Source organism: Temnothorax longispinosus, chromosome 3 (assembly GCF_030848805.1).
Source record: "Temnothorax longispinosus isolate EJ_2023e chromosome 3, Tlon_JGU_v1, whole genome shotgun sequence".
Taxonomy (NCBI): Eukaryota; Metazoa; Arthropoda; class Insecta; order Hymenoptera; family Formicidae; genus Temnothorax; species Temnothorax longispinosus.
This window is the reverse complement of record NC_092360.1, coordinates 9,674,847-9,702,214: the sequence shown is the minus strand read 5'-3', so window position 1 is coordinate 9,702,214 and position 27,368 is coordinate 9,674,847. Positions and strand designations below refer to the sequence as shown.

Genomic DNA, 27,368 nt, shown 5'->3' with positions numbered 1-27,368 from the left:
GATAGCACCAAATCTTCTTTCACAGTATTTCCAAAGCTCTTCAAAGCTAGAAAGTTGGCTGATCTTTCGATTACGTGCGAAGAGCAGCGATATTTGTTTGTCAGAAACAACTTCGTTTTTTCTTATCGTGAAGGATGGTGAAATCAATCGGTGCCGAGTTATTTCACGTACAAAACGTTAAAAGGTGATGCATGTAAGTGACATGTTAGGCAATTTTGATCAGCTTTCGAGGAATTTCGAAAACAACGCTTTCCCGTTAAAATCTAACCCGGAATACGAGGCGAGGTGGTGGTGGAATATATGGGTCACAGAGAGGAAGTGCCTGCAGCGTATTACCTGCACATGAGCCCGCGCGATAACCCAGGGCATAGCATAGGCGGACCTTGGACCAGTAACCCATATAATGTGCGCACGCGGAAGCGACGCGAGTGTCCTTCATGTACACCGATAAGCAGCCTTGATCCCAGCTTTATTTTACTAGGGGAAAATTTGGCGTTCCGTTCTCGCGCATGTCTCCCGTCCTAAATCCACGCACGTTCATTTTCTGAGATTCCCTGACGCACTCGATAGATATATTAAAACATTTCTCTCTCTCCGTGCCGGCATTGTTATATCAGATCGGTTTTGGGATCGTGGAAATCAACTCAATAGAGATGGAGAAAGTACTGTCGACAGGAATTCCACTGTGAAATAAAAATTATATACAAATGAAGAATTATATAAAGACAACAATAATACAAATAAGGAAAGAGCCATTTAGAGAAAATATAAACACAATTATAGATGCGTGAATATTTGCGATGTAATTGTATGAACATGAGGGAAAACAATCAAAAGAGCTAATAACAAAGGCTTTGTTCCGTTCTTTGATCGCTTTTAATGATTTAGATAAAATACATCAGATATAATCCTTTTCTTTCTATAATCATCATTTTACATACGTCAAAGATTGATCAAGTTGTGTTCTTTATTTATTACTGTTTATGAAAATCTTAGTTTTTCATTTCTAACATATAAAATTATAGTATATTAAGAATACACATAACATTGTCATGAAGATAATTCATTAAAAAACTTAGAATAACATAGAAAAATAATTAGGACTTTTATCAAAAGTCCGTATTCTGAAGTTTAAACCATTTCGTTATTATATATTAAAGTTCAGTCTAGCGGATTAAACGCGGAAGATATTTTAAACATTCAGCGAGATTGAGAAAGCGTTTGAGCAAGCCCGTTTCTGTGGCGCTCATCAAATCCGGCGAATTCTTACCCGGGAGGTAAGAATTCTCAGTGAGAGTTTTAATGGAGAGTGACCCGAGTTATGCAGAAGTTTAGAGTAATTGCGAACCGACGAACTAACAACGCGTAACCGGATGCAAATAAGGCACAGTCCGGGGAGTTACAATTCGAGTGAAAATCCTATTTAAAAAGAGAGGACAATTTGTACTGTTACATATTTATACTATCAGCAAGATTGTACCGCAAGAAAAGGCGAGAAAGCTCGGCAGTATTTTATGACACACTTAATGATTCTTCTTAAAATAGATTAAACTCGCTATACTATATACTTTAGCGAGATATATTGTGGCAAGAATAAAGTTTAAAAAACGAAAATGATTTGAGTATTCGCATTTTACACGTGTCGTGTATACTTATCGACACATTATATGGCGGATTTTGTATTTCCGCTACATATCTACCAGTATTTCATGGTATTTATGGACTTTCCGAGGACATTTATCCTTGTTGTTCCTTTCTTCGGATCATCGATTAGAATTTCTTTCTTTTCTTCGTTTCTGAAGAAAACAAAAGTTCAGTAAATATACGAGATTTTCACCGCAATTCACCGCATGAGGCGTCGTGAAGCATGATAATTCGCACATTTATATCTTATATTTATGTCTTATAAGAGTATTATGCAAGACTAAACTTACAGATTTAAGATCACCAATACGACACCGCCGTCAGGCGTAGAAAACGCAATATTTTGAATTCCTTCGGTATTCTCCGATGTTGTGCCGATTCTCACGCTGTTAGGTGGGACATACCTATTTAAAAAAGAAGTTAATTAATAGAAATATACCGATGAAACGCTGTAGATAGATATTAAACGTAATTATTTTACAATAGTTATCAAAGTTTTGTATCACTTCAGAGTTACAAGTATCAGTCAAACTACAAAGATATGTACAGACTTTGAAAAATGTCCAAGAACATAGAACATCGGTTGCTTGTAGAATTCGTCGGCAGTGCTGTTGACTAGTATTGGAGAATTAACATAATTTTCTATATAGGTAGGTCCACCATTCGTATTTAAAACAATGTTCCAGTCGATCCAAGAGGATACCCAATGCGACATACTCTCGATGATATTTGTTGCGTACATTTCGCCTTGTTTCCACGAGCCCAGAATTACCTTTGTGCCTTTTTGTTCCACAAAAATCATTAGATTTAGATCTGTTATACAGTTGAAAATGTAAATCCGCAAACATATGTTAAATTAATTAATTCTTTTTTGACTTGAAGTTATAGAAAATGACTAAACGAGAAATTCTTATAAAGAACCATCATGAATAATAAAGAAAGATATATGTATTTTATTTATATATATATATATATATAATATATTTTAAATAAAAATATATAACGGCAAAATATAGAAAAATATAGAAATTTTTCAATTTACTGTCGTTGTTTAAACTAACATCAGCAGGGAATCTTTTGGAGCGATAAAAATTTAATGTAAAAATGAAAATATATACATATCTTTACCAACCTTCGAAAGCTGCAGCGCAAGCTTCTGTGTATATCAGTGACTTCTCTGGAAAAAGCTGTTTTATTTCATCCAAGACACTCGGGCCGATTAAAGTATCGTAATAAAAGTGGATCGCGATTCCAGAAATAATATCTCTTGCTTTCTTGTTTTGAAATACCGTTTTTGCCCAATCAGGAAGCGACAGCCTGTTATCATCCAATGAAAAGATCTTGATGTGCTCGAAACCCTTTTTCTTCAGAGTTGGTGCCAAGTGTTCGACAATCCAATCACGCTCTTCTTCGGCTGTCCACGCCATTGCATTGATACGAGATAGCGGAATATACTTGTGACTTTCTGGCTCATTCTGGCACATTGTACCCCAAAATTCTAAGCCGTTACGACGATAAGCCTCAAAATATCTGAAAAAAGAATAATTATTTTTATAAATAATTATTTTACTTTAAATCTACCGAGAAGTTCGAAACGATAGGTTTTGATCATCTTGGTGAATGTGATCATCTTGTGAATGAATAAGAAATTTTATTTAACCCTTTATTTAACCCTCCTATTTAACACTCTAAATGTTCAAAACTTACGTAAACTCTAAACATGGGTAAATTTTATGCAGCGCATTTTTATTTGCTCATAAACAGCCGAAGAAATGATAGAAATTTAATGCTCTTTTTTAAATCTGTGTAGAAAAGTGTGTAGAAAGTATTGAGGAAGATATATAATTCTGTTAATAATTTTGTAATTAAATAAAATTGAAAAAAGTTATAATAAGAAAACAAAACACAAGTTTCTTCAAAATCACTCTTTAAATCTGAATCAGTGAATTAGTACTGCTGAATCAGTGAATAGTCACTGATTCAGATTCAGAGAGCACTTCTCTCTAAAAAAAATCTAAAAAGTTTAAACATGGGTAAAATGTTTATAACTTAAACGAAATTTTCCTGTTTTTCTTGTCAAGAACGCTTAGGTGACAAAGCAACTAATTGTAAGTCATACTTTTCAATAGAGAGACTAATAAACTAATTTTAAACCCAGTGTAGTGCTGTTAACTTCATGTTTTAAGAGCGTTAACGTTTGAAAAGTTTAGGTAAATTTTATCCATGTTTAGGATTTCAGGGGTAATAAAAATATTGTAATGATATCTTACTTCACGAAATAATCTGCCCACACTTGTCGATATTCCGGACGTAATTTAGAATTATTCGTCCAAGAGTTTTTAGTTTTCATCCAAAGACTGGCACTCCAGGGTAGAGATATTAATTTAATTTTCCCGTTGTTTAATTCTTGAGCTCGCTTTATTGTCGGTATCTATTTATAAGATGTTTAATAAAATATGGTATGTAATGTACATATATCAATTATATTGCAACTGCTAATTATATTATTCCAGTTTAGTTAACTCCAGAAACGCATCAAGTATCTTTTCGTATATGTTTTCCAATATCCGAAAAAAGAGATTGCTTGTTTTATAAGATGAATAAACAATTAAGATATTAATCAATAAATGACTAAACCTTGTAAACATAATCCTCTGTCTGTAAATCGAAGTAGTGAAGCGAAGTGTCGTTCTCTACCATCGCGTAGGTGTAAGGTCTCGTTGAAAAATCCGAGCCACCCATTGGTGTTCTGATAAAATTGTAATTGATACCACGTGGGCCAAAGTAGCTTCTAGAATTTAGAAATTGAATGTAAAATTAATTTTCGACGGAAAGCATTGCAAATTTCTTAGATGTGTCAATTGTGTCAATCACTGAATTAGCAAAACTCTTTTGAAATTTAACGATTTATGAATTATTGTACCTCATCAAGTATTCGGATGTCTCATACGTTAGATCGTGAATATTTATAGCTGCTGAATCGGTCACAGCTCCACCAAATCCAAAAATTTCTTGATACACATCCGTTCGATTTATAGTGATCTTTCCCATCGGAGATGATTTTACAGTTTCTTCTTCAAGAAATATTCGAATATCCATATTCGAAAATATGGTAGTAAATATTGCTCTTAATGTTTGTTTAGCAAAATGCTGTTTTGCACCTACTCGTACAATTTCCTTTAGTGATTCTGATGTTTTAAGGAAACAACTTCAGTACTTACAGTCAGTCTCCTCAACATTGTTATATATGCCGTTCGATACATTAAAAAATAGACCACTTTTGCTCGATGTTATCAGGACATATTCGGCAGGATTGCATGGCCTAATCGCGTCCGGAACTTCGTCGCAATATATCGCATTGCAGACGCAATAATATCCATCATCATCTCCATTTTCTTTTGATCGGCGTCTTTCGATACAGCTATTCGTTGGCGCAACTAAAAATTGTCCATCAAGAAGTATACTTGAGTAATTATTTCGCCATTACTGTCACATTAGGTACGCATTTCCACATTTCTTGATAGTTTATTCTTTTAATGGGCGAACATTTAACGAAAATTAAACTGATAGTTCTACGCTAATGTAAGTTTATTAATATATTCTAAAATCGTTAGATAAAACAGAAAATTTTAAAACAAAAAACCTGTTTTTTACATTTTTGTAAGAAGAACCTGAACACACTTTTGAAAGAAAAAGCTTTTTATAAAAGAAGATTTGAGAAGATACAGGGAACTATGAATAAAATATACACATATAAATTCTGCATAATTGCGATGATATGACATGAATTATTATCTATTAATAATAATTATTTATGTGAATTATTTACTGATAAAAACGTAATATTGCACTAAGAATAAATTATTCCAAAAATCGGAACATATAATAGAAAATATGCATTAAAATGTAAATATAAAAAATATTGAGAAACACATAAAATATTTAACAACTTTCAAATTATATAAAATAAAGATTGACTAGACTTGAATAATCATTTTAACTCTCGAAAAATAAATCTTATTGATATAAAATGATCAAAAAATTATTTCGCAACACAAATACATTATATTCAATTTAATTCTAATTCTGCAAGACGACTTTTCCATAATTTAATATTTCATAATTGTGCATTTTGAATTAATTATATTTTAGAATTTTATCGTATGTGTAAGTTTATTTTTTTAACAGACAATTACTATTATATAAACAGGGAAGATTAAAAAATAAAGTTTGCATATATTATGGAAGAAATAATTTCTCATTATTATTATTAAAATACAAAATTTCTGATTATTATTAAAATAAATATGTTATTATAGCGTTGATATAGCTTTTGCTATATATAAAATTTATACCTTATTTTTTTTTTACAGCGTTATCCTGTTCTTTTGTTGTGACTATATTGCTCGAATATAACATGTGTAATGTGGTTGACGTCTATTATTTAATTTATAAATCGTGAAAAATTAAAGGCAGAGAAATTAAAATGTATTTTTAACATATAACTTGACAGATATAGATAATAATGTATAATTTTCATAACAAAATCTTTTTTTTACAAATATTTTTTCTTTTGATTGAATTGAACCACATTTCTCAAGTGTTTTCGAATTGATAAAATTTTATAATATAATATTTGTTGATTAAAAGAAGAATATTTTGAGAAAAGATAGAATTTTATATCCGTACGTTAAATGTAATATATATGACTTTACTCAATAATTACTACTTTATTAAGCATTATGGAAAAAAAATGGTTCAGGACTTTACTCAATTTTTGTTAAGAAATATCGTTATGTAATTAATGGGCGTTTTTTAAGTAACCTTTTACACACATATGTATATAAATGTTTACTTACTTGTCACTGCAACAGAAATTACGAAGATGATCGTGCGCCACATTGTGAGTAACTGACGCAGAGATGTCAGTGACTCTATCACAAATTCCCCTATGCTCATGAAGAAAAAAGAATTATTAAGAACTTGTTTGTGTCTTATACGAAGCAGTAAGACTTAAGCAGTAAGCAAATCAGCCAATCACAGTCAAGAACTTAAGACATGTCATAAGCGGTAGCGAATCAATACCGTTGATTTCCTTACGGCTTAAGTTTTTCTATGTGCCCGAGCCTTTAGAAACGTGCAAAAAACATACGAATTTAATAACTGCTCAAAAAATATAAGATTAGTCCGGATTCGGAGTTTAGTCTCTTTCAAAATAAGCCCGTTGCTGCAACGCACTTAGCTTATCATATTTCTACCGCTAGAAACATTTCTTAATATCGTTTTTCGGAATGTTCATAAGCGTCCTTGTCAAATTTTGTTTAATTGTTTCAACATTATCAAATCGATACCTCTTAAAGAGTTTTTTGAATTTCGGGGATTACAATAAGTGCTACCATTAATAAGCTACTAACAATAAGCTAAGTCCGGCGAATACGAAGATGGTTGTGACCTTCGTTGGCTCGTAAGTAAATAAATTGAGACAAGTGGAGACATAATCGAGCATTTGCTCAACGAGCTATAATGAAGCAGTCTAGGACACGTATTATGGAACTTTTCGGAGTGGATTTTGATCGGAATTATTTTGTTTTCTCTAGAATTCAATAGAAATCTTGGAAATAACTAAACAATTCCGATCGAAATCTCTTTCGAAAAAAATATTTGTCCTGAAAAGTTTCATAAAATATGTTATGCATATGCTCATATGCTATTTTTATAAAATTAAACGTCTTATTTTTACCAATAAACTTTGAAACAGAATTTAGTATAAACGCACGTTGCTTGATACACATTGCTCTCAAACATCTCATGAAAATTTCCACGGAAGAAAACATGATTAGTTTTATTGTCTCACTATAATAGACTGATGGTACGCAAAGACGCGTGAGTTTTAAAATATAATTGATCTAAACCAGTTCTACCTTATCATAACGCTATGATAACGCTTATAATAATTATATAATATGGTTTTGATATATTTTAATACATACCCATGTATCTGAATACTTTTTAAATCAATCTTGTACACAATGTAAATATTGCTAATTATACGCAAGTTTGAGAAACGCTGCAGTGGAAATTACACGTGTGAATATTGTCAATTTTTCGATTATTACAATTAATTTTTTTAAGAGAAGCTTTGTATGAGAAAATCTTGATTAACATTTCTTGACTATATGTAGAGAATTATTTTTAATTATTTATATCACTTTTGCTGCACCATATGTATCTCTGATGTTAGTTTATTAAAATACTGAACTAACAATAAGCACTTCTTTCCGATGAATGCGATTTATTTATCAATAATGTTATATTCAATAAGACAATAATCCCAAGTTCACATTTTTTTATAAGAAGAAAAATTTTATTTCTTTGTTTATTTTAATTATATATAGATTGCCTTCTTATCTTAAACTTTTGTATGTTACTGTAACTCCATCCCATGCGAATGTGTCTCGAAATAAACCGGATTTTGTGACATTGAAGTTTTTCTGCAAATGATAAACTTGATTTTTTTTTAATCTGTCTATTTTTAAGGTACAAACTATATATATTTTTAAATACATATCTAAATATAACAGATAACATAATAGATAGATAAATTTAGGGCTGTAAATGACGACAGATATGTTTTTAACATCTAATTACATTCATAATGGTGACATATATTAAAGGAACTGTAACAAAGACTTCTAGTTATATTATTGCCGATAACGGTGCTTTTTTTTATTAAACTATTATCCCTTAATAAAGTTTCACTGTATCACAGTTATTCTTTTCCATTTGCCAAGATAAATTGTAAAAATAAAATGTAATTCTCTTATGAAAACCTATAATATGCATGACAATTAGGTATATACTAACTGCAATGTGTAAAGCATACTGTATGTTTACAAATCGTTTTCCATATAATTGTCTTAAAACTTTCACTATTATCACTATTATATTTCAATTTATTTTTTATTGTTGTCGCAATTTGTCTAAAATTATATTCTTATTTTCTAAATTTTGTGTGTGTGAAATATTTTCTAAATAAAATATATAACAGAGTTGACAATGATTATTGGGCAATAATAATCTTAAAGGAAAGGGAAAAATAAAATCTGCATAAAGAATTTCTGTTTTTTGTACAAGACGAAATATCGAAAGATCTCGTTATTTATCCAAGAATGTAATTAATTAATTAATGAAAATGAGTAGAGAGCTCACCTGTTGAACGTGCCAGCGAGAGACGGAACTGTGACGGGTGAGGACGATTAGCAGTATCTATAAGGTACACTACATTTCGTTATGTAGACGCTACGTAAGCGCCACGTATAACTATGTTAAAATATTTAACGTTATATAAGTTGGTTATGACAAAGTATTGCTCCATTTAATACTCGATTTTGCCGCGACTGCACATTGTCTTAAACGTGCGAAAATGATGATTCCGCGAATCTTTTGCGTAAATTAATAATATGAAGAGATTGATAGCATACTTGTCATACTTGAATATCTACGTCACTTGTTTAGCTGCCGAATTGAAGAAAAGGAAAGCTGCGCAGAGATACGTGTTTTTTTTCGATTTTTATACAAACGCGTTTTTTTTCTATCTTTTTCACGCCCTACTAAACGAGTTAATAATTATTTTATGAATGTATAAAACTAGCCAGTTGATCGAGCATGTTGTAACGAGCGAACTAAATTTCATTAATTGACGCACGCTTATATTTGGCTCTCTCTCAACATTTAAATTGAATTTTTTTGTTAACGGGAAACAGAGCGTCCGCGCCTAGCGAGGCATGTCCTTTTTCTCCCATTCGTAAGGTAATCACTGGACCAGATATTCGTTAGTTTCGGACTATGCCCAGAAGAGTTACTGCAGCCTTAATCGTATCTCACTATATTCCGTGTTATACTGCAACTCGCTCAAACCTTTCAGGTCCATTGTGATAAATACGAAGTACTGTTTTATAAAAAAAAAAAACTTTATGAATAAACAGTACACGCGTTACTACAAAATTGCTAGATAAGTAAATGCTAGATACATTTTTTTTTTATCTAAATAGGCAGTCTTTCAATGGGAATGGTAAAAATTTAATACAGCAAATGAAGAGCTAATATAGCTAGATATTTTTATTCTTCTACAATCAATTATTACACCAAAGTTGCCATGCATTTAAAAATAATATTATATTAAACGATTTGAAACATTCAAACTTGTTTTCTGGAAAATTTTGTTTTTTGAGTTATGTCATTGTTGCTGCAAATGACAGATATATAATTCCTTGGAGAAAAATAACGATGTCATTATTGACATAGATAAATTTGATTCAATTTTCTTTTTGGAAAAAAAAGAAACAAATAAATAACCGACGAAAACGATAATTTTTAATGTATCGTATTTTATGAATATTTTACGAAAACGTGTCAAGCGAAATATAAGAATCATGTACCATCTGAATGAAACGTATGAAAAATATGGCCAATCCTTCGCAAAGGATGTCGATAACGAAATATTGCGCAATTTAATCAATACAAATAAAAGAAATTTCGGCAAAAGAGCTAAGAAACTGAGCATATATAGCCGTATCCGACATTTACTGAAACTCAGATACAATTTGAAGTTTGATATTTGAATGCCGTGTGCGCTTACTGCGAGAAAAATAGAGTGGAACAAGTCTTTTTTGCCAACCCTTTTTTAAATCGATTGGTGACTATTGAGAAAAATATACGATATTCGGTGTGTATGTGTGTATGTATTGATATTGTTCAGTATCACTGTATACTGTTCAGCGCAAGCGGTCTTGAAAAACGAATCTGGCCAGTCAATGCCAAAAATCAATTTGCACCCTAAAAGACGCTATTCTTATACGTACTAAAATTGTAATCTGAATCTTTGAACTGGCAATATGGTTAATTCAGATGAGTATTGCCAACAAATTTAAAACAACAGTGTAAGAGAAGTGCCGGTTTTGATCAAACGGAAGGCATTACCTTCTATCACGACAATGCTATAGACTTTCACTTCACAGTGTTTTCAATTAAAAAAAATAAATTAAGATATCTTGCATCCTTTATATTTCTTTATAGATATTGTTCTTGTTTTAATTGTTACAAACTAGCTGAGTAAAAAGAACTTTATATACTTCCGACATAAAATCTACGTATTTTCATTTTTTAACGATAAACTATTTTCATTTTTCTATGATAGTGGCATGTGAATGTCGCTAGGATAAAATGTTATAGAAAACAAAGACGATTGCACAAGTGATTAAATACAACATATGAAAAAACTAATACATTTTCTGACAAAAAGTTAAGTACAGATAACTAAAAAGAACTTAAACTTTTATATCCAAATATATGAGGACACATTATATTTAAACAAATTAATAGAAAAAATATTTCACCGAAGAATCATTAAAAATACTCTACATGCTGCAGCATATTTCTCAAGAATTATTTAGGAAATATTTCTTCAGAAAGTTTTTTGCTTATCAATTGTAATAGAGACAAGATATTAAATAAGTAACAAAGTGTGTATATGGATAAGAATTGTAATCTATTTTTGAGAATTCTAATGAATTAGAACATTAGAAAATATAATTGTATTTGAAATTACATAGAAATGCAGTTACAATATTCTTATTGGTGTTATAATACATTTTGTTTTAATTTCTCCAGGCAAATATCTTAGAAAATATGGAAGATACGGTAAAACGTTTCAGACAAAAGTCGTAAGATATCAAAGGGGACAGATGATGAAAATATGGACTTGGATCTTGAGTGGTCTTTTCAAGGCCATGTCAAAGTGATAAATGTTTTCTTAAATAAAACCCGTCAATTTTTATTGCACATTTTTGTACCCCTTGTCGAGACGTTTTCAAAATACTATAATAAAGCACTCTTTTATTAAGAATTTCTTGAGATATTTTAAATTTCGTCATGATACTTTTAATATAAAATATGAAATAACTAAATTATTTCATGACACATTTAATGATTCTTCTTAAAATAGATTAAACTCGTCATATATACCTTAGCAAGATATATTGTGACAATAAAGTTTAAAAAAAAATGATTGAAGTGTTAACATCTTACACGTGCCGTGTATACTTATCGACACATTATACGGCGGATTTTGTATTTCCGATACATATCTACCAGTATTTCATGGTATTTATGGACTTTCCAAGGACATTTATCCTTGTTGTTCCTTTCTTCGGATCAATGATCAGAATTTCTTTCTCTTCTTCTTTTCTGAAGAACACAAAAGTTCAGTAAATATAGATTTTCATCGCAATTTATCGCATGAGGCATCGTGAAGCATGATCGTTCGCACATTTATATCTTATTTATGTCTTATCAGAGTATTATGCAAGAATATACTCACAGATTTAAAATCACTAATACGACGCCGCCGTCAGGCGTAGAAAACGCAATATTTTGAATTTCCTCAGTATTCTCTGATGTTGTACCGATTCTCACGCTGTTAGGTGGGACATACCTATTTAAAAAAGAAATTAATTAATAGAAATATACCGATAAAATGCTGTAGATAGATAAAAACGTAATTATTTTACAAGTTATCAAAGTTTTGTATCACTTCATTGCGTTACAAGTATCAGTCAAACTACAAAGATACGTTGTACAGACTTTGAAAAATGTCCAAGAGCATAGAACATCGGTTGCTTGTAGAATTCGTCGGCAGTGCTGTTGACTAGTATCGGAGAATCAACGTTATTTCCGGCATAGTTAGGTCCACCATTCGTATTTAAAGCAATGTTCCAGTCGATCCAAGTGGACACCCAATGCGACATACTCTCAATGATATTTATTGCGTACAACTCACCTCGTTTCCACGAACCCAGCATTACGCTTTTGTCTTTTTCTGTAAATAATAATTATTTATTAAAGGTATACGTATGATAGACCATGACTCAGTTCGTGTTTGTTTCACAAAAATCACTAGATTTAGATCTGTTACAGTTGAATATGTAAATCCGCAAACATGTTAAATTAATTAATTCTTTTTCGTCTTGATGTTAATTATAGAACAATGACTAAACGAGAAATTCATATAAAGAACCATTATGAATAGTAAAGAAAGACACACGAATTTTTTTATAATACATTTTAAATAAAAATTTATGAAGAATATTTTAACGGGAAAATATAGAAGATAAGAGGAAAGAAGTTTTTCAATTTACTAAATTTTATTGTCGTTTAAATTAACATCAGTAGAGAATCTTTCGAAGCGAAAAAAATTTAATATAAAAATGAAAATATACATATATTATATATCTTCACCAACCTTCGAAAGCTGCAGCGCAAGCTTCTGTGTACATCAGTAACTTCTCTGGAAAAAGCTGTTTTATTTCATCCAAGACACTTGGGCCGATTAAATCATCGAGATAAAAGTGGATCGCGGTTCCCGAAATAATATCTCTTGCTTTCTGGTCTTGAAATACCGTTTTTGTCCAATCAGGAAGCGACAGTCTGCTATCATCCAATAAAAAGATCTTGATGTGCTCGAAACCGTTCTTCTTCAGAGTTGGCGCCAAGTGTTCTATAATCCAATCACGCTCTTCCTCTGCTGTCAACGCCATCCCATTAGTATGAGCAAACGGAATATACTTGTGACTTTCTGGCTCATTCTGGCATGTTGTACCCCAGAATTCTAAACCGTTACGACGATAAGCCTCAAAATATCTGAAAGAAGAATAATTATTTTTATAAATAATTATTTTACTTTAAATCTACCGAGAAGTTCGAAACAATAGGTTTTGATCATCTTGGTGAATGTGATCATCTTGTGAATGAATAAGAAATTTTCCTTAACCCTAGCACCCTAAATGTTCAAAACTTACGTAAACTTTAAACATGGGTAAATTTTATGCAGCGCGTTTTTATTTGCTCATAAACAGCCGAAAAAATAATAAAAATTTAATGCTTTTTTTTTTAATCTGTGCCATGTTTTTTCAAAATTCACTTATTTCTAAAAAAAATTATAACTTTTTAGCGATAATAGATAAAACAATGAGGTCAACGAAATTTTAAAGAAAAAGGTTAATTTTTTTTTAAATCTCAACCTTTATCAAGGATATTCTTAGCATTATCGTAGCATATTGTCATATTTCATTATCATTTTTCCGAACTTTTAATCTGACCTGAGTTGACCCGAATTGGATCGAGTCAACAAATCGAAAACGCTATATGTATAATAAAGTAATTTTAGATCTAGTGTAGTGCTGCTAAAACTTTTCATGTTGTAAGAGCGATAACGTCTGAAAAGTTGGTCTAGGTAAATTTTATCCAAGTTTAGGGTTTCAGATTTTTAGGAGTAATAAAAATATTGTAATAATATCTTACTTCACGAAATAATCTGCCCACACTTGTCGATATTCCGGACGTAATTTACAATTATTCGTCCAAGAGTTTTTAGTTTTCATCCAAGGACTGGCGCTCCAGGGTAGAGTTATTAATTTAATTTTTCCATTGTTTAATTCTTGAGCTCGCTTTATTGTCGGTATCTATTAACAAGATATTTAATAAAATATGGCATTTAATGTACGCATACATCAATTATATTGCAACTGCTACTTATATTATTCCAGTTTAGTTAACTCCAGAAACGCAAGTCTCTTCTCGTATATGTTTTTCAATATCCGAAAAGAGAGATTGCTTGTTTTATAAGATGAATAAACAATTAAGATATTAATCAATAAATGACTAAACCTTGTAAACATAATCCTCTGTCTGTAAATCGAAGTAGTGAAGCGAAGTGTCGTTCTCTACCATCGCGTAGGTGTAAGGTCTCGTTGAAAAATCCGAGCCACCCATTGGTGTTCTGATAAAATGGTAATTGATACCACGTGGGCCAAAGTAGCTTCTAGAATTTAGAAATTGAATGTAAAATTAACTTTCGACGGAAAGCATTGCATATTTCTTAGATGTGTCAATCGTGTCAATCACTGAATTAGCAAAACTTTTTTGGAATTTAACGATTTATGAATTATTATACCTCATTAAGTGGTCAGATGTCTCATGCGTTAGATCGTGAATATTTATAGCTACTGAATCGGTCACAGCTCCACCAAATCCAAGAATTGTTTGATATACATCCGTTCGATTTATAGTGATCTTTCCCAGCGGAGATGATTTTACAGTTTCTTCTTCAAGAAATATCCGAATATCCATATTCGAAAATATGGTAGTAAATTTTGCTCTTAATGTTTGTTTAGCAAAATGCTGTTTTGCATCTACTTGTACAGTTTTTTTTTTTTTAGTAATTGTGGGTTTTTTGAAGATACAACTTCAGTACTTACGGTCAGTCTCCTCAACATTTTCATATACGCCATTCGATACATTAAAAAATAGACCACTTTTGCTCGATTTTATTAGGACATATTCGGCAGGATTGGATGGCTTAATCGCGTTTGGAGCTTCGTCGCAATATACCGCATTGCAGACGCAATAATATCCATCATCATCTCCATTTTCTTTTGATCGGCGTCTTTCGATACAGCTATTCGTTGGCGCAACTAAAAATTGTCCATCAAAAAGTATACTTGATTAATTACTTCGCCATTACTGTTACATTAGGCTGATTAGGCACGTATTTCCATATTTCTCTGAGCGAAAAGACAAAGTTTAACATCCGTATATTAATATGTATTATTCCGTGTATTATACACTTCTTTGTGTGTGGTATAGTGTGTTCACGCATACTAGGCACGCGACTCACTGACATACGTAAAAAACGGTTCTGATTGGATTGACTTTACTCAATAATTACTGCTTTATTATAGGAAAAAAATGGTTCAGGACTTTTTGACTCAATTTTTGATAAGAAATAGCGTTATATATATAATTAATGGGCGCTCTTTAAGTAACCTTTTACACACATATGTATATAAATGTTTACTTACTTGTCACTGCAACAGAAATTACGAAGATGATCGTGCGCCACATTGTGAGTAGTTGACGCAGAGATGTCAGTTGTGACTCTATCGCAAATTTTCCCATGCTGAGTAGGAAAAAAGTATCATTAAGAACTTGTCCGCGTTTTGTACGATTTGTACAGTAGCGGAAAGAAGTTTCAGAAACATGTAAAAAATATACGAGTTTGGTTGCACAAAAATATAAGATTTATCATCAGTGAGAAAAATGTCCAGCAACTTTAATCTGAGAAAAGCGTTTAACTACTCTATCCAATCTATTTCAAACGGATTTGGAGCTGTTCGATGAAGTAATACATGCTTTTTTATCCAATGAAATGTAATTTCCGATAATTATGTGAATGGAAAATGAGTTGCCGTTTATTTGGTCGCTCAAATTTCGTCGGATTAATATCGGACATTAATTTCATCGGAAAAAAAAACAAACTATTTTATCCGACAAAGTTTAACATTTCATAAAATTGAGTGACATTCGATGAGAAGTTATCCGATGATGTCAGTGAGCTGAATATTTTATCCGATATCATTTAAAGCGCACGCGTAGTACACGGCTCGATCTTCGTTTCCGCCGTCTTCCGGTATGCTTACCGTTTGCCTTGTGCTCGTGTCTGCTCGTGCCTGAGTGCCTCGTATGTGCCTCGCGCTCGCGTGCTTTTCGATTAGAATCGTTACAGCTGCGTATATGTGCGTGTTGAGCCGGTTGTGTGAAGTTGTGAAAGTGTGCAGTTTTATCTTATCCCGAATATGCATACGAGTAACACATAAGTGACATAAGTATATGATATATGTTTTTCGTATGCATAGGCTAATGGCAGAGAACGAGACGTCTGTCGTAGTCATGGACGTAAAGGAAGGATGTTGTATGATAGCCTATAACATAACAACTTATACGTTTTTCTCTGCCTTGCTTTACATCCACGACTACAACAGACGTCTTGTTCTTTGTCATCAGCCATATTCGGGATAAAATATAATTCTAATAAACTAAAACGTTAGAAAATATAATTGTATTTGAAATTACATAGAAATGCAGTTACAATACTCTTATTGGTGTTATACCTATATATATTTTTTTAATAGGAAGTTTTACATCACGTGACAAGCACTAATTGATAACATTATCTAACGTATGCTGATTTATTATTTTGTCTTATTTATAGAATTATTAACATTGTTAATATCGCGCGCAGATCAATTATTATAATGATAAAATGGATTAAACCCACGCGCATATGATGTATTTATTAAATTGCACGGAATTGTAACGAAACTAGTAAAAAATATGGCATATTATTTTATTCGGCAAACACAGCTCAAAAAAGAAATAAAGCAAAATGTAAAATTTTTTAAATTCTTCAATTATTTGGTAAATGTTTCATCGAATCTTCTGCAGTATTTGTAATCTGCTGATTACCTCGTTTTGTATATACCTACAATAAAAATATTGATCACTTTACGTTCACATTTATTCACATACTGTTTCAATATTTTTTTACATCTATTTAAATAAACCAAATTAATATGCCAACTGAATTTTCGATCGGGTTGGAACGGTTACATGGTTACTATTTATATCAGAAAATTGCAAAAATTTATACCATTATAATATTAACTGTATGCTAATATTGACAGCATAATGCCTGATAAGATCCGCTTATTATTTAGATATGTGAATTAAAAAGTATATGTGATCATATATTACTGCGATAAGTTTGCAGGACATTTGCGAATATCTGCGAATTCATAACACGTATCATGAATTCCGCGTTACATATATGCAGAAAAATTTGTAAGGTTTGTGAAAGTTAATAAAGATACACACACACACACACACACATTATTTTTTAAAAGAGTCGTTGTGAGCTTTCGGTGCGCATATTCCCGAAATTATTTTATATGTGAACTTCAGCAAGTTGCTTGATTGAACGTTATGCTTTCACAGTTAAGCATGCTCGAGTGTAAGCTGATTTTCGAAATATGAGTCTATGAGCGGTATTCGCATAGTCGGATCTTATATCTAAGATCATCTTATCTGGTCAAAAGCAGTCTTAAGACTCCGCCCGGCCAATCAAATGACCGTATTAGCAACTTAAGACATTACTTAAGACGGTCTTGAAATAAGATCCGACTATGAATACCGCCCTATGAGCTTCATTGATTTATGCTTTAATACGAGTATTGTTTCAATTGTTTATATGATTGCATACTCAATACTTCCTTTCGCTGTATTTGTTTATCGAGAACGTCGAGAAGAAGTAAGTTAAATTTTAGTATAATAATATTTATATAAGCGTGATGTGTGTAGGAAAGAAAAACGCTAAACCAATTTTATATAAAATAATTACAAAATGTTAGTCACATATCATGAAACTATATATATGTACGGATTTCACGAGTCTTTTTTTTCCTGCAAAAGTCCCATGCACAGCTTTAGAACGAGAGTTAAAACTTAAACGTCGGACAATTATTTAGCGAGAAACAGCTTTTAAAAAATTGTTTTTTAAGGATAAAATAACAAACATGTGCACACACACATATATACACTCAATATCATATACAACTTGGAAAAAATGAATTTTTTAGGCGAAAGAGAAACTGCACAAAGTTGAGCGTGCATAAAAAATATTTCAAACTTCAACATAACAACTCTGGGAAAAATAAAGACGGAAATAACCCACTTTAGGGCCCACGATTTTAGATAATCAAATTATTTGGATATCGTAACCCTGATTAACATTTTGGTTAGTCCTCTTAAGTGAAAATTATTTTTGCGTAACTGAATATCGACAGAACTAATTGGGAGAATTGACTAGTATAACTTAAAAATCTTTGAAATAGATAGAATAGCTAATTACGATTTTTAGTTACGCGTAATCGTTATACCTACGATTATATTTTTCCCAAAACTAGGTTTAACCGAGCGACTGAGCAATTTTTCATAAAAATTTCTACTTCTGCTACTTCGGGTTAGCTATTGCTATACCTATTAACTGCTGATTGACAAAATTGATTTCTTTTGTGTAAGAATCTATTTAGAGAAAATATATTAATTTGACTAATTTCTTTACTTCTTTTTTTTCGATTGTTCTCACATTTCTTGATAATAACACTTCTTGTTATTAACGTTACTGCCACACAAATAATTTTATCACTGTTATTCAATTTTTTTATAAAGAGGTGAATCTACAGATTTTAGAAACCTAGAGTGGATGCGAAACAGATTAGAAATTGTCGAAACAAGAAGATTTACAAAGCATTAAAGAAATTGACAAGTTAGGAAACGTTTAAATTCTTGATAACTTTGCTATCTTCCTTTCTAATCTTTGATGTTCAACTTATCTATTCTCTTTCTCAAACATATTAATCGACACTCCGCTATTTTTTCCCTTTTTTCGATTTCCCCACTTTCTTATTCAGAAGTGTTCTTCAGCCCACACAGAACTGTTCTTCAACCTTAGTGATGAACCTTTTCCTCAGAATATTCCTTCCTTCTTTTTCCCTTCGTATATAATTGATGAGATTTTCTCTGGATTCTTTTCTAAACCAGTTTCCTTCATTCACCCCTTTTTTCTTAGATCTTTTATTACAGAGTTCAGTTTTGCAAACATCGATAACCTCCGAGTCATATTGTCCCAAATAGATCCTTCTTATAGTATTCCCATATATACTCCAATAGCCTCTCTTATCCTACCTGAGCTCTCATAACCGCATTTTATCACTTCGTTTCTCTTTCTTACGATCACATAAAACTTTCTTCTTTCTCTGCGTTCTTATGCATATATACATTTTTCTATTATTTACAAATTTTAACATTATAATTTAAATGTTGTTGTAGATTCTGTGAGGTGTAAATCAAATTTAAAATTAACATTAAAGTTTTCTTTAAAAATTTTTGACTAATAGTATCCGTAACATTTGCAAGTTTACATGTATATACATACAAAATTATCAAATTTAAAATAAGACAAATAAGAGCAAAACGCTAATGTTAAAGCGGAAAATGAAATGCAAAAAAATAACTTTAATACAAACATAAATACAAATTCCAACGTTTCGGTCTTAGACCTTTTTCAGTGTAACAATTAGAAATATATAGTTATAATAATTTTAAAACAAGTCGTCAACAACGCATATATAAAAGTGTGACAATGTAGTCATGTTCTATAAACCAGTGGTCTGCTGCGAAGTTGGTTAAAAAGATTAACTAATGACATATCACAAAATTGACTTCTGCTTTTTAAATAAAAGAAAAAAAGATGAAAGGAATTGACTAACAAATTAGTAACTCGCAGGTGTTATATGATAATGTGTAATCCACTTACCGAACAATCAACTTTGCAACAATCACCAGTGTTTGAATTCGATACGAGACAATGCTTTCTGTCTAATTGTAAGATTGGCGCACCGACTGAAGGCTTAGCCTCTGTTACAAGGTAAACTAGGTACAAACTGATATCATGAAGCAACACGTGTATAGTGGAAAAAAAGCTAGTCAATAAATAAAAACAAACAGAATTTGAATGTTAATCCCGTCATATTCGACGTCAAATGTACGAAAGATAAGGTGGAATCGCAATTTATCGTTGAGCGTATTATTGCCAGAAAAACATTGCGTAACAGACAAACAATACTAGAGCAACAATGCAGGCAGAATACAATGTGTAAAATTCTCTCGCGTTTTATACGAAATATTTTAATAGTATTTCTATTGGAGCAGTATTCAAGAAACAATTTAATGCAGTACATTAATACATACTTTAGTAAACATTTTACAATTTCGTCGGAGCTATTGAAATAATTAATTACATCAATCAAATCATTTTATCAATTCTATTACAGTTGAATAGAATCTGAATATGTCAGTTATGTGGAAGTCTTTCAACAATCGGTGAATAATCATTACAAAGATCTATAATGTGTTCTCTTGTAGGTTAATGCCATTATTTTACCTTTTATATAGTATAAGATTGCTTAATATTTTAATTGTTATGCTATTTAATTGGCGATTAAAGAATATACATTGGAATATTATTTAACATATTTTTCTTATTGAAATAGAAAACAGTTGCATTTCTTATTTCTCATGGCAGATTCGAGGACTGTTAAAATTTTCCGCGATGCTGGATATTTTCCATAATCGACTTATTCATTCCGTAAATTAATCCATCGTAATCTTATTTGGAAACTTGAGCCTCCGATAATTATAAGGATGCAGCAGTATTCGTATCGAAATCCTCCTGTTATGGATCAGAGCTTCTCTTTCTTGCAGCCATAATCGGAATCCCTTTGTCCCCTTTCCCTTCTTCAACCACCCCCGTAAGACCAGTGAAGTATTAATGGCCGTAAAACACTATCGATTATCGCTGCAACCATTCGCCGCAACCAACTTTTTCTACCCTCTTAAGACCAATAAAATTGATAAATTACCTATCTACTTAATTTTCCTTAATTGCAACGTTGATATTTTACGTTATCGCTCTACTTTACGTTATCACTATATTTTACGCTGCTCACATATTTATGCTTTAGCTCACGTTTAAATCGAAGTAATTTAATTTTCAATAACAAACATTATGGCACAAATGTATATGGCACTGATACTTTGAGCACACAAACATTTTTTTTAACAATGCAGGCTTGCGTAAGAGATTAAATGATAAATTGCGATATGAATTTATAAACGCGAGAATTTGTAAATGCGTGCATCAAGGAGAATAATTAGTTCGATATTTTTAAGCGCTCGTAATAGCCGGGTATCCGTGGAAAAGCTCGCGTATAATTTGATGCATTATTGATGCGGGAGAATGGATCAATGGTATGAATGAGATCGATCACGACTAGAAAGAGCATTCGTTTCGTGTGCAGATAAAACGTATGGGCCACGAGCGGAAACAATTGCGTTAGTAGATGATCTTTGCTTTTTTTCACAGTATATCTTATCGAATCTAAAAGATAATATTGTTCGAAAAAAAAACCTTTGCTAAACTGATTTACCATTTTATGAAGTCGATTGAAATGCGGCAATGCATAGGGCCTTAATTTTTATAAATATTGTCGACAGGTGTCAATGATATATATTAAACTATCGAATATCGAAGGCCGGTATTCATAGTCGGATCTTATTTCTAGACTGTATTCAAGTAATATCTTAAGAAGCTAATACGGCTGTGATTGGTTTATGACATCTTAAGATTGTACTTAAGACGGTCTTAAATATAAGTTCCGACTATAAATACCTGCCTATAAGTCTCGCGAATGTAGACATAGTAGACATAGTTTGTTGATAATAACGTTGTATAACAAAGATTGCAACGATAGCTAGAAATAACAACATTTTAATGTAATTAATATTATTTTGATAGAATAAAAGTTCGCAGCGGCATATTTCTCTGTTTGCGCGAGGACCCTCGTTTTCATATCGTTTATTAAATTATACCGACGCGAAAACCTTCCACCGCGTCTTGAACAGCCGTCGTTAAAAGAGCGAGCGGAACGGACGGGCACAAAAAAGAAGGAGAAAAGGAAGAAGGACGCGCAGGCAGGAGCGTTCGCGCGGAAAATTTAATGCGAATTCAAAGTGAAGACGGTGGATCGCTTCTCGATGTCGCTCTTATCCATCTTCGGCGTGGCGCAAGTCGAGGCGAAAAGCGATCGATCAAAAATTGATGAAACCACGCTTCCCCGAGGCGAGAAACAGTAAATTCGACGTCCGTAAAGACGTGAGTCTGCGAGGCACCTCGATAATGGCGCCGGCAAGGACCGTCGAACGCGAATCGAAGGGGATAGGCTAACAATTTTCGCGTGAGCCATACGCGAGAGAGCTTGCGAATGCATCTTTTATCTTGCCTCGTCGAGGCGAACGATCGTGTTGCAATTGCACTCGCAATAACAATGCACATTACATAATTAAGGATCCAAAATATTTCGTGATCCGAAACTTGCTTCTATCTTCGAAAGTTAATTATTCTTCATTTTCATTCACGTCCGGAACTTCGGTTTTCTCGTATCCGACGCGACGTCGAACGGGGAAGAGCCTGTCGAAAAGTCGTGCAAAGTTTTCGTGAAAATTAACCGCGGTTCGTATTAAAGCACATCGAGCCTTAATTAGAAACCTTGGAATCAAAACTGATAAAATTCTCCTTTGATGCCGATGATATATGACCTAGCTCTCTCTTCCGGAGTAAATTAGATTGATTTAACTTCACTTGAATTTGGCGAAGAGTCTCTTAAGCAAATATATATTTTTAATCACTTTTGGGGCAATCTCTTGAAGTCTTTTTGATGCAAATACGAAGTTAAATCATAGAAAGTAAATTAGGAAGTTTAGGAACGAAACCAAGTTAGCAAAATGTGTTTTGAGATCGCAGTGTCATAAATTCGCGATAAAATGTAATACTAGCGGATTAATGTTAAATTAATCTTAAATACCATTTGGATGTATTTTCATGTGCAACAATACAAAATGGAAGACGTATTTTTGTATACGATTTATCGCAGTAACGAGGTGGATTAGCACGGTGGATTTCGCGTGATGAGTGGCCGCGCGACGACAGTCGCGAAACGTAATTCCTGTGTTGGTCGACCTCCGTAAACTCGGGATACTCTCGCGAAAATCCGCCGGTGATATGCGCGACATTATGAGTACGGCATTAGTACATTCGCAGGAATTAAGGAAGCTCCGGACTTTAAATTAGCAACACGTTTGTCCGTTCATTTATACGATAAAACTTTGTTACAATTGCAGCAAATAATTATCATTTAAAAATTAATCTTATAATTATCTTATGATTATAACATATTAATCTGTTATAATCATATGTTTATAACAGTTAGGGCAATCTCTGAAAAACTTATAGATACCTATAGTTACAAATTTATAAGACAAACGTATAAGACAAATTTATAAGAAGTAAATTAAAGCATAGCAATATTAGAAAAATATAATTTTGGTGTTATTTTGCGGTAAAACGTAAAACGTAAGAAGTATGCGTTTAATTTTACACATTTAGATGCACGCAAATAAACTGTTTCACAATCGCAATAATCCATTGGCCATATCTGCATAATTTAGTTATCCACGTTTGTTGAAAAAAAGCATTGCATTATCTATACAGTTCACACGAATTTCGTGGAAGAACAGAATGCGGACAGAATTCGCAGAAAGATGTCAGTTTATTCTCCATCGGTTTTTGGCACATTCCGCTACACTTTGACATATTTTACCGTGCACTGTGTGCACGGTATTTATTTTTTGCACGGTATTTATTTTTTTTCTCTTACATTAGCAAACCATTCTTACTTTATTTGATCTACATTAGGAATCCTATTAATTAAATTATACTTTAGCGGATAAGGAGAGAAATAGGAGACAGTAAGTATATAGAAGAGGAGAAGTAATAAGTTGCTCCGTTTTCTGTTCTTGATATAATCGTGGAAAAAGACGCACTTTCATGTGCATGTACACATTTTTTTCGGCAATAGCCCGTGTATCTTACGTTGATGACCGTCTTGTAATCGTCCTCAGTCGCATTACCTCGACGCGAGATTTTCACGAGATTTACAGCTTCCTGAATTTATCCCCATTCTCCGAGTGTCCCGCGGAGAACGTCTTTTTTATCATTTTACTCAGAAGAACCTTCCACATGTGATACTTGAAGCGCGCTCACTCGAATCCTCCCTTGTGTACGATCGGAGATATATGTCGGCCATCATTCACACCTTAAAAAGGCAGTTCAGAGGGTTATCGTCCACTACCTCTTTTGAATATTTATAAATAAACGAGTTTCCTTCTATTCTTCCTTCTCCCTTCCCTCCAGAACAATTTTCGTTCGACGAAATATCATTATTAACCGCGTCTCTCATATTATCACGTTATTATTGATCTTTTACAATTTTATAAATGTAAAAAAAAACTGTGAAATGTCGATGCCTTTTTTACTGTTCTCTCTGTTTCTCTAAAAATAATAGCTAGTGCGAGATGTTTTATTTCTTTTTCATAATTTTTTTAGAAATATAATCTTTTAAATAACTTAAACTAAGTGTTTGAAATTTTTAGAGTTCCTTGATTGTTTTAACATTGTCAAAATTGATCCGAATCTATGCGTGTCATATAAGATTACCGAAAATGTACCACGCAAGGACCGATAATAGGTAAAAATTTGATGAGATTAATGTGTTACGTATAGTCGGTATAGTTGTGTGTTTGGTTGTAATTCGATGAATTTATCGTGCTGCCCTACATTCCGTATCGAAACGTCTCTAGATGTGACCGTGATATATGTATATATCCATATATTGAGATCAAATTTCCCCGCGCGCGAGATATTTCCCGGTGGCGTTAATGAGATCCTTTGTCATTCTTATTGTCATCTCATGCTTCGTGAGGTGGACGTGTAATATAGGTATATGTATATATGTATATATATGTTCCCCCCGCGTACCCCACGTACTTCGCGTATCGTGGGGGCATCCGGTAGAGCCGCCCGGCATCTTTTTCATCTCAATTTCGAAGATCACTCATCGCCCGCAGACAAAACGCTAGCGTAAGCTAACTTCCCTTATTGTTCGACCGCAGATCGAGTGCCACTACTGGTTCTAAGTAGACTCATCCGTTCATGATCAGCCGCGGTCGGCAGCAAGAAAATACGGCGTGTTTTGTTCGCGGCTTTATTCATCTTGTTTTTTTTTTCGTTTATATTACCTCTGATTATGCCAATTTGATTTCTGTTCTATTTTTCCTCCTCTTCTCTTTTTTGTTTTTTCTCTCTTTTTCTAACCAGATTTCAATTTAATTTAAAATTATAACTTTGTTATAACACACGAATAACAATGATGGGTAAAAAATATTTTTAAAATGTAATCCTGAGAATAATAGACTTTTCTTTGTTTTTATACAATACAATAACAAATTATAATTTTAATAATAGTAATGACAAAAATTGACTACAAATAAATCTTGTGCTTTTAAAAAGACTGTTTAAATAAACATATCGAACTTTAATGGAGTTTTAAAAATAGTCAATAATGGGCATATACAATACAGATGATTAAATAAACGTGTTAAACTTTGCTGCAATGTAAATGGATACGATTAATTGGAAGACGAATATGGTATCATTAGAATACGTAATATCGCTGCATTTTCTCTGCGCCACTTGCCTTCTACCACCGCGAGCCATAATTAAAACGAACATATGGTGCCGCCGATAGCATGGTGATGTCTGACTTTTCCTACCATCGATACGTCGAGCAAGCAGATTCGATAATCGGCGAAGTTTTGATCCACCCTCGGAACTTTATTGCCTCCTCTTGCGGCCGACTATGTTTGTAATTAGAATCGTTCGAAACTACCCGAAACTGTCCAATGGCACGGCGGATGTTATCCAGACACATAGCGGCCACACAATAGATATTTAATCTCGGCCTTCCATCTCGGGCGACCGGATTGAAATGATCGATCGCTCGTGTCGCTTTTCAGCGAGCGAGTTCAATCTGCAGTAACCTTTTAGGCTCCGCGACTTTTCCGCTATGCGCATCTTAATTCGATAAAAACGTAACGTACGATTACAGTGAAGTATCCCTGCTGGAAGTTTTCTCTACGGCGTGATGTATTGCTTCGTTTAACCAAATTGTCACTCTCTCTCTCTTTCTCGCTCTTTCTCGTAATATTGTTAGAACTTTCCGCGTGCTGAGAATAATACCAGTCAATATTGAATGCGTCACGCCAGTGCTTCGCTTCCACAATAAGCTGATCACTAAATTCGCACATAATAAAGAAGTAGTTCTAAAGAAGTACATTTTGCGATTAATAATTATAGCACGAACCACACATTACGTGAATTAAAGTTCGTTAAAATATATCGTAATCTTTAACAGATCAATTTATTACAAGCAACACGCCAGTGATTAATCGCGTTACTTACGTATATGGAGATCTGCGGGGTAAATTATAATATTATTTATTTGCATAATGTAATTATATTAAATTAATAACAGTTGAGTTAATTAAATAGAGCGCGATGTATGATCGTGTTATCGTGAACAATTATATATTATAGTAATAATGTTATTAAGCTAACATATACTTATGCGAAGAATCGAAGTTAACGTGATGTAGCAATTCCGAGGAAATTGATATACGCTTATACTATATTATTATTAGATGTATGAGCTTTAATCCTTGATCCATTGTTATTAATTATATCAATTTCAATTTCTTAAGAAAAGGCATGTACATGCTACCGCAAGAAAATCGCTATAGGAAAAAATTTAATAAACATCATCGTTCATTAGCTTGATAAAATATCTCCGACTACTATCGTATCGTAATCTTCAACGACTCCTCTAACCAGGGAGACTGAAAGAAGAATTTATATTATCAGTTATACCAGACGCGAAAGAAACGAGATAAAAATCAAGATTTCCGCAGGATAAAAGAACGATGAAATTGGGTGCGACCAATCCCGCCAACAAATGTAATATAAATTTGCATCTTCACGATCTAATTTGAAATCATGTATTTTCATTATCCACGATCCTTTATCATTATCGCTTAAACGACATCGGAGTAATTGACATTATCAGCTCGGCTTCATTTTCTCTTCAAGGAAAATTTTTACTCCCATAACTACAGTCAGAAACATCTCTCCGAGCAACCGCAATCAAATCAATCGTAGTCTCCGCCTCTCGGTTCCCGACTTCATTATCATAATTATCTCGTCTCTCGATCGAAGACGTCGCAGAGAAATCTTTTCGGTAGACGTCAATTCAATAGGAGGT

The 27,368-nt window shown here is 32.7% G+C and overlaps 2 protein-coding genes across 3 annotated transcripts; both read right to left on the bottom strand.

Annotated features, from left to right (window-relative positions):
* Positions 1-847: 847 nt before the first annotated feature.
* On the bottom strand, positions 848-8,954 carry LOC139810340 (lysosomal acid glucosylceramidase-like). Of its 2 annotated transcripts, XM_071773797.1 has the most exons (10): positions 8,854-8,954; positions 6,504-6,593; positions 4,866-5,081; positions 4,568-4,805; positions 4,282-4,435; positions 3,915-4,075; positions 2,777-3,174; positions 2,196-2,424; positions 1,935-2,048; positions 848-1,796 (listed from the first exon to the last, which is right to left on the bottom strand). In XM_071773797.1, the coding sequence occupies exons 2-10, from the start codon at positions 6,544-6,546 to the stop codon at positions 1,697-1,699; spliced, it is 1,653 nt and encodes a 550-aa protein (XP_071629898.1). In that variant the 5' UTR covers positions 6,547-6,593; positions 8,854-8,954; the 3' UTR covers positions 848-1,696. The 2 variants fall into 2 exon arrangements, with proteins under 2 accessions (XP_071629898.1, XP_071629897.1); XM_071773796.1 differs by lacking the exon at positions 8,854-8,954 and having other exon boundaries at positions 6,504-8,602.
* A 2,219-nt stretch (positions 8,955-11,173) lies between these two features.
* Positions 11,174-16,740, bottom strand: LOC139809728 (lysosomal acid glucosylceramidase-like). Its single transcript, XM_071772866.1, has 10 exons — positions 16,179-16,740; positions 15,561-15,658; positions 14,958-15,173; positions 14,654-14,891; positions 14,368-14,521; positions 14,002-14,162; positions 12,944-13,341; positions 12,286-12,520; positions 12,023-12,136; positions 11,174-11,889 (listed from the first exon to the last, which is right to left on the bottom strand). The coding sequence occupies exons 2-10, from the start codon at positions 15,655-15,657 to the stop codon at positions 11,790-11,792; spliced, it is 1,713 nt and encodes a 570-aa protein (XP_071628967.1). The 5' UTR covers position 15,658; positions 16,179-16,740; the 3' UTR covers positions 11,174-11,789.
* Positions 16,741-27,368: the final 10,628 nt, after the last annotated feature.

What these genes read in the sequence shown, in the direction of transcription:
- LOC139809728 (XM_071772866.1), bottom strand. Translation starts at nt 15,657, where the DNA reads ATGGGAAAATTTGCGATAGAGTCACAACTGACATCTCTGCGTCAACTA. An exon ending in AATTTCTGTTGCAGTGACAA is followed by an intron (nt 15,174 to 15,560) that starts GTAAGTAAACAT and finishes GACAATTTTTAG; the next exon opens with TTGCGCCAACGAATAGCTGT. An exon ending in GCTCTTGGACATTTTTCAAA is followed by an intron (nt 12,137 to 12,285) that starts GTCTGTACAACG and finishes TTTTTTAAATAG; the next exon opens with GTATGTCCCACCTAACAGCG.
- LOC139810340 (XM_071773796.1), bottom strand. Translation starts at nt 6,603, where the DNA reads ATGAGCATAGGGGAATTTGTGATAGAGTCACTGACATCTCTGCGTCAG. An exon ending in AATTTCTGTTGCAGTGACAA is followed by an intron (nt 5,082 to 6,503) that starts GTAAGTAAACAT and finishes GACAATTTTTAG; the next exon opens with TTGCGCCAACGAATAGCTGT. An exon ending in GTTCTTGGACATTTTTCAAA is followed by an intron (nt 2,049 to 2,195) that starts GTCTGTACATAT and finishes TTTTTTAAATAG; the next exon opens with GTATGTCCCACCTAACAGCG.